At 36.5% G+C, this 7679-nt stretch overlaps 1 protein-coding gene across 1 annotated transcript in view; it reads right to left on the bottom strand.

The window, feature by feature from the left end:
- Nucleotides 1–2686: 2686 nt before the first annotated feature.
- Nucleotides 2687–7679, bottom strand: part of FAM221A (family with sequence similarity 221, member A) — a gene marked incomplete at its 5' end in the record, with an annotated part of 7183 nt that continues 2190 nt past the window's right edge. Inside the window, 4 exons of the mRNA XM_009079147.1 lie at nt 2687–2784; nt 4833–4921; nt 5573–5683; nt 6541–6747. Of these exons, the coding sequence (XP_009077395.1) occupies nt 2722–2784; nt 4833–4921; nt 5573–5683; nt 6541–6747 (470 nt within the window). The remainder of the gene's footprint in view (nt 2785–4832; nt 4922–5572; nt 5684–6540; nt 6748–7679) is intronic.

Here is a 7679-nt window from a genome sequence, read left to right as displayed (position 1 = left end):
GAGCTGAATGACAGATACACACCCACCAATAAATCACACAGACAAATGCTAACTTATCTGTCCCATGATATTTTGTTCAAAGTTCATGGCTGCTCTCAGGAAAACAAACCATCAAGTGCCTGTTAAACTGAGCTCTTTATTTAATGACCACTGTTAGTGGCAAACACATCAGCATTGCCTTTATATTTTAAAAACAATTTCTTTTCTAATAGATGCATGAAGAGATTTTTCAATAGAACTGGAGGTTGCAATTTTGATCCGACAAAATAATTGTTTCTTTTTTAGGATAAATTCACATTTCTCTTAAGACATTACATCAGTGTCCAGTTTTCACAGCCAGTAACATTGTGAGATATATTATACCTCTTTTTTCATGTATAGATATCAATAAAATTTCAAGGAAAAAGTATGATGTGAATACCAAAGAATCAAAACTATGCCTTCTAGTAAGGAGTTTCTTTTCCTTGGACATCATCAACATGAGTGAAAAGTGGTCAGAATTCCTAAGCTATATTTAATGCGGTTGGTATTTTTATGATCCAACCTGTATTCCAAGTAAAAAGAAATATCACACAATAAATGTAGTAACTTTTTCATATAATTAAGGTGAAACATTAATTAAGTTCAAGCACGGAATAAAACTTAAAAAATTACTTTCATAAAACCAGTTCATGATGATCAAAGTACAAATTAGTGGGACTGAGTTTGGCAGAACTAACATTTGAAACTAACAAGTATTTTTAACTCAAAACGTCAATAAAAGCACAGTACATTATTTCTTAAAAGAAAAAAGTTATGTTCTTGGTATAAAAAGAAACACAAAATGCAAGTTTTTTGTAAGTATTAAAACCTGTGTCTGTAACAATATTTCACTGTGAGAAACCTCATCTCTGAGACACACACATACATTTCCAGAACTGCATTCCTTAGCGCATATAGCCAGAGGGATAAACACAAAACTGGAGTAAACTTCTGCTATTAAGCTTGTGATAATCTCTCAGAAAAGTGAAATAACGGGGGTTTTTTTCTCAAGTTTTATTTACCTTTTTTAACCAATGTTATTCATATTTTTCGTTTCTTGTGATTCCGTGGTGAAATCCCCATTTACTTACAAGCCCAAGCAGAGGATGTGTAGAACGACTTGCTCGCCAGGACCAGGAGAGGGAGCTCAAATTAGTACTTTCCTTTATTAAGCTGAAGCAGCATGTAACGGTGTAGAACTTAACGGTAAAGGTACTTGTAAAACATTAATTAGACACTTTGATGTATTATGCATTTAAATTAAAGTAACAGATTCACATCTCTGATTGGTATCTGTAGGAATGGCTGTATAAATCAGAGTTAAGGTAAATGGCTTTATCAAATCTTTGCATTTCAGCAACTGAGCCTCTCATTCCCTTCTCACTCAGATTCCAGCCCTCTCCATCAGCCACTGTACACCGCACGTGCACTCCTAAGAATTCTAGTTCCCTACCACAGCTGATATATGAACACAAAAGCAAGTTGCCCAGCACCAAATGCCTTCAAATTCACCTCTTTTCCTTTCCTAATCAGGCACAACAGCAGCATTCCTTCTGATGGGAATCAAAGCTTTGCAAGCTTCTCCCAGCTCTTGCTGTAAAGTCTCAGTACACACCTATCACTTGGAAAGCCTCCAGTCCAAGAGACATCTTCAAGTATTTTTAAGGACAAACTGACCTACACCTCTCTGTTTTCAAAGGAGACTCCAGCTCTGCTTTTGCCTCCTAAGCTGCACGCTCTGCCAATTACTCTGTCCCAAGTTCTTGCTGTGCTGCTTTGCGGAATTAAACCACCAAAGTTACCAAATTTTACATTTTCCTGACCACTACCTTTAATACAACATATGCTGCCACAGGTGTGAACACAGATAAAGAACACAAAAGCACTTCCCCTTGAGGTGATTCAGTCAGTGTTGGATAAGACATGATGCATCTGTTGGATAAATAAGTTTGTATCAAACACCATCTAATTATTTGTTTATATGCAATAAATAACATATCCATTTCCACTTCATGTTTTCAGAAGGTTAGTGTACTATGTTATGGCCAGTATCATATAAACAGAACTGGGAGAATGGTACCACTGGAGAAACTTGGGATAAAGCATTCAAGTAGCCAATAAGTATGGGAGGAAATGAGTTTACAACACCGCACATAAAAAAATGTTTATATTTTGGCAAGAACAGAGCCTAGAGAAGTGTGAGAGAAGAAGTGTATGTTTGAATTTTATGTAAAGGCAATGAAACCAAGAGAAAGGAAAAATGAACATTTGAAGAAAAGTTTTAAATGTCAGTATTAATAGAAAAAACACTCACCAAGTAGAAAATACATGAATGAGTTCTAAGGACTCTACAAATAAAGAAAGTGTGTCATAAAAGTCTAAGAATAAGACATATATTTTCTTTACCCTGCTAGAATGTAATACTTAAATCATGGTTATTTTCTCAGACCTTAAACAACAGTCCTGTAACTCTCTAAATACGATTTTCCATTCTCAAAGAAATATCTATGTAAGAGTTCTGGAGGTTAGAAACACATCAATTAAAGAACCAGTTTTATTACAAACTAATTAAAAATTAATTTCAGCAATACTGCAAAACAACAGAATTAAATTAATAAATCTAAGTAAGCAGGTAGGCACAGTGAAAAATACTCAACACAGCGATGAACAGTGTCGTAAATATTTATTTATTTATTAATCTCACGGCTTCTTTGACGGCACTGGACTTTTCTCTTTCCGTTTAGCAGCTTTCTCCTCTTTCAGCTGTAACAAAAAAAGACATAAACAGTGATTCAAGCATTGACTGGCAAGTCAGCTGGCAATACAATATTAAATCTCTAAAACCAGTCATAAATTTACCAGTGATTATAGAGAGCTAGAGACCATTATTAGCCCAGCCCAGCATTGCTCACTTTTGCACCAAAACATAAAGGAGCCCTTCCACAGCTCAATAGCTCCTCCCCTATTCAAGCCACGGCTGCCTCATCTCTGATAATGGTAATCTAGGTATTTATGTACCCCTCAAGGCCAGTGTGCCTCACAAATGTTCACGAGTTTATGCCTATGTCAATGAAAGTTAGAGGAATTTTATTACAGATGTCTAACAGACACAGACGAACCAACGTGCACTAAATCACATAGGAGTGGTGCTGAGGTAGATGCTGAGACTCCATCTCAGTGTGTTTTCACTCACCCACAAAGTCACAGCTTCCTCTCATAAGATTTTATCTACACAGTAGGCTCTTACAGCATGGTATGATTTACCAACACGTATACATGTAACTGCCACTTTGTAGTAAGACTATTAATCCAAATAAGATATATCTGCTCCTTTTAGAAGCAAAAGTTGTTCTCAAGTATTGTTATATTAGTGAATGAAATTCTATTTAAAACAATTATATGAAAGGGAAGCATGGAGCTTTGCATCTCATCTAACGTAAGATATCATGTTGCTATCAAAAATGCAAGAAAAAATAAAGTAATATTTTAACATGCTTTTTTTCTCCCCATAAAATAGTGTCAAAAGGAATCAAGGCCTCGGTCCTGCTTTGGATGTCTACAAATGTAGCCACTGCTAAGCAATCCTGTTGTTGGTCTATACAGGAACTTATTCTAACACATTTTTCCCTGTTGTGAGGCTTGAGGTTTGTATCTGAAATTCCTACTGCCTTCTCCAAAGAAAATAAAATCTTGGGAGGAAAAAGAAATGGAGGAATTTGGATTCGCTAGTAACATATTTGCTGTGAACTGATATTTGTAACATCAGACATATTTTGTACTGATTTCCAAAATAAAGAAAATTACTTCAAAAGTCACAAAGCTAGAACAGCTTCCTCATTAATAAACACTTTGTTGCAAACAGCAAACATAACAGCAGCTTAGATTTTAAAAATTACTTATGCAACATTGCCTTACAGAAGAATTCATAAACACTCAAGTGATAGTTCAGTTCAGACAGTGGAGCTATGGAGCTAGAGTGGCGAAAGAATAGGTATTTCAGCATGTAAGTAACCTTTCAGTATCTGAAGGGCCTACAAGGGAGTTGGAGAGGGACTCTTTATTTGGAACCGCAATGATAGGACAAGGGGTAATGGGTTCAAACGGAAGGAGGGAAAATTTAGGTTAGACATTAGGAAAAGTTTTTTTTACTGTGAGGGTGAGACACTGGCACAGGTTGCCCAGGGAGGTAGTGGCTGCCCCAACCCTGGTAAGTTTTCAAGGCCAGGCTGGATGAGGCCTTGAGCATCCTGGTCTAGTGGGGAGGTGTCCCTGCCCATGGCAGGGGGTGTTGGGACTAGATGATCTGTAAGATCCATTCCAACCCCTAAACTTCTATGATTCTATACCACAGGGCATTTAAGACAGTGGAGGAGGCACCTCTAAGGGGGTGATCAGATCATCTAAGACCAGATTTAGCCCAGCTACACAGATATTAATAAAAAACCAAACATCATAAAGTTTTATAAATGAGGTAGCAAAAGTCCTAAATGTCACAGGGAACTTTCTGTGAGTCTGCCCTGTTTTTCTCTTTGTCAAATAGCAAAATATTTTGGTTTACTGTAATGGAGAGTTACTTCAACGAAAGTCTGCCCAGTCTAAGTAAATGCCATCCCACATGTGAGTGACCTCTTAAATCCTGTAATAGCTCATAAATGTATTTAAAACTTTATGTCAAGAAGCAGGTGCTTTCTCAGGAACAAGAGAGCAAATTATATAATGCATTTATATGCCACGTAAATCATACATTTATCTTTTTTAGACATCTTCTTTGTGAAAGTGTATTTAACTAAGCAATAAATTTAGTAACGTGCCCGTTCTTGGTAACGTTTTTCAAAGTAAGCCATGTCATCAGCTTCTGAATGTCTTCCATGAGAAACTTGCCCTGTGGCACTTGAACTACCTGAAAAACAAAACAAAAACAATAACTCAAAACCTCTTTTTTCATTAATACTTGCTATTCTATTAGTTATGTTTTACATTTGGCAAAGCACATTTGAAATGAGAACTGACCCTTACAGGCAAGTGCACTGGGACCAAAGAGAAACCTCTTTAGTCTAGGCTAGCAGCTACTAGAAATTGTCTTGGGAGAAGTTCAACAGTTAAAGTAATTGCTAAGTTCTTATACTAAATAAGGGACATAAAATAAGCATAACTCATCCATAATTCCATGCAGAAAAGACTTGCTGGCAGAATGTAGTTTCAAAGGATTGTGCTGAATACATATGATCTGTTCAGATATGATGAGCTTTTAGTAGGAATTAAAAATTTTTAAAATTGATCCAATAAATACATGACACCACTAAGGGGGAGGATACCAAATGCTAGGAAAAAATCACATAATGAGCAAAAATAACAAACATTTAAAAAAAGTTATTCTGAGCAATACAAGTACATGTATGTTGTACTAACTTTTCACATAACAAGACTTCAATACTCATTTTTGTGTTTAACTTTGATTTTAGCCCTAAGCATCCTTCAGTTCATCAATAACATAAATTAATTTTATATTGAATTATTTTTGCATCTCAGTATTATCCCACTTATACACTACCTGCTATCTCTGAGATGGCTTGAGTGGAACTGGAAGGCCCCTGAAATGCTTTTAGAAATGGATGATCCATGCTGGTAACAGGGGCTTCTAAAAGTTCAGCAGAAGGAGCACCTGTTAGAAAATAAGTTGAATGAGAACAATAATTAACTTAATGAGATATATTCCTAAACTACATGATGAGGTCAAAGCAAGGCTACAGATTCATATCTACAAAGCTCAGACACAATAACTTGAGATAACAAAAGCATTACAAGGATGGCTTGAAAAGCAATGAAAAGTTTTGTTTCTTTAATTACTACAGTAATGTTGTAGTTTCTAGACTTAGACAAACCCAGGAAACCAGATCAGAATTTAGAAAAGAAATAATGAGTATATGGCAATAATAGATAAAACAGCTGAATAGATGTTTAGCATAAAAAACAAAGGTGACTTGTAGAACTTTTGGATAGACATGTTAGTTGGCCTTGAAATTTCTGTGGCTCTGTGATTTTGTGTCATTTAATAATGGATATATTTTGTCCTGAAATCTCTATCTATCTCTTTTATCTATTATTGCAGCATTAGCTTTGAGTTTGGAAAGAAAAATGCTGTAAATATATAACCAAGAAATACCTGGGAAGTATTAGACTGAAGGATTAACATAAATATAACATGGAAGTAGTAAGAGATAACAATAAGTTAGAGAGTTCTTTCTAAAGGATACGCTGCATTTCGACCAGAAGCAACTGGGCTGAACACCAGAATTGTTGCTGAAGAGTTATTTTATCAATTCACTACAGGAAGTTGGACTACATGGTCACTGTGATCTCTTCACATCTTATGACTGCTGGGAAAAAAAAATTCTGTCTGCAATCCTACCTCTATTGATCTAGTTTGCCTTCAAACTTTGAAAATTTACTTTGATTTAGTACTTTCCCAAACTGCTTAGGTGGAGAATTGAAATTTCACCTCAGGTCAGCTGCACTTACCTATTCCACTGTCATCGAGTCTCATGTAGCCTTCTGCTAGTGAGCTAAACCCGGTCAGTCCTCCCATAGCGGCGTAAGGAACATCCTGCCCCACAGGCTTCCCTTGGGCCAAGCGCTCCTCTTTAGTTTCCACAACTGTTTCATGAGCATATGTTGGCTGACCACACGCACAGGTAAAGCAGCTATGAAAGCCTGAACACTTGGAACCTAATAAACAAATAAATCAGTGAGATAATAATGGAATTTATACCTCATTGCAGACAAAAGGGTTTCCCTAAACTGATCTTGTCAACTAGAGTCATCAGTATCACTCTAGTGATCACTCTAGTCCAGTGTTGATAAATCCAATGTGATAGATAAATTGTAATTGAAAAAATACTGCTGCTGCACTTTAGGTATCTTATGCACTGTATTCTGCATCCAAACACAGAGTAGGAGTTCTGTTACCGAGGGGTGCCCAAAATTATATGACAAAGCCTTTAACATTTTCAAGAATGTGATCCTTGAACATAACAACTGCTCTTGTGAACTAGAGTTCCTTTGCTATGAAAGCATCCGGCCGTATAAAAATTGCATAAAAAAGAGAAAGGATGACTGTGGGGATTAGGTCATAGGGGCCAACCAGTCACAGGGTCACATTCAGTCAAGTTTCAAGTACCTCTGAGAATGGAGATTCCACCTCTCTGAGCAGCCTGGACCAATGCTGGAACAGATACTTCTTTTCAGATACCTAACCAGATTTCCTGTGTTGCAACTCATGTCCATTGCCATTAGTAACACCCCTCTCTATCCCTCCACTACAAAAAAATAAAAGGAAAAAAAATGCTGACACTGGGTAAAGATGAAAGCATGCCAGCATTTTGGCAGCATTGCCTCCAAAACTGTACAGCATGTGACAATGCTGCATGGCCAAAAAGCTTCAAATCGCAATTTATTATACAAATCACAATTTAAATATCATTTAATTTATCAAAATTATATCAGCAGTAAATAAAGACAGTTGCAACAGCAAAATTTGTTCTACATAAGAGCACTGTTAGACTGACTTTCTCGGTTTTTTCAAGCTTACATAGCCACAGGATGTAACTGAAATAGGGACATTCAGAAGCACAGAGTGAAGTGACCTATCTGCCCTAGCT

This window comes from Acanthisitta chloris, unplaced genomic scaffold, assembly GCF_000695815.1.
Source record: "Acanthisitta chloris isolate BGI_N310 unplaced genomic scaffold, ASM69581v1 scaffold307, whole genome shotgun sequence".
Lineage (NCBI taxonomy): Eukaryota > Metazoa > Chordata > Aves > Passeriformes > Acanthisittidae > Acanthisitta > Acanthisitta chloris.
This window is presented reverse-complemented; position numbering and strand designations above follow the sequence as displayed.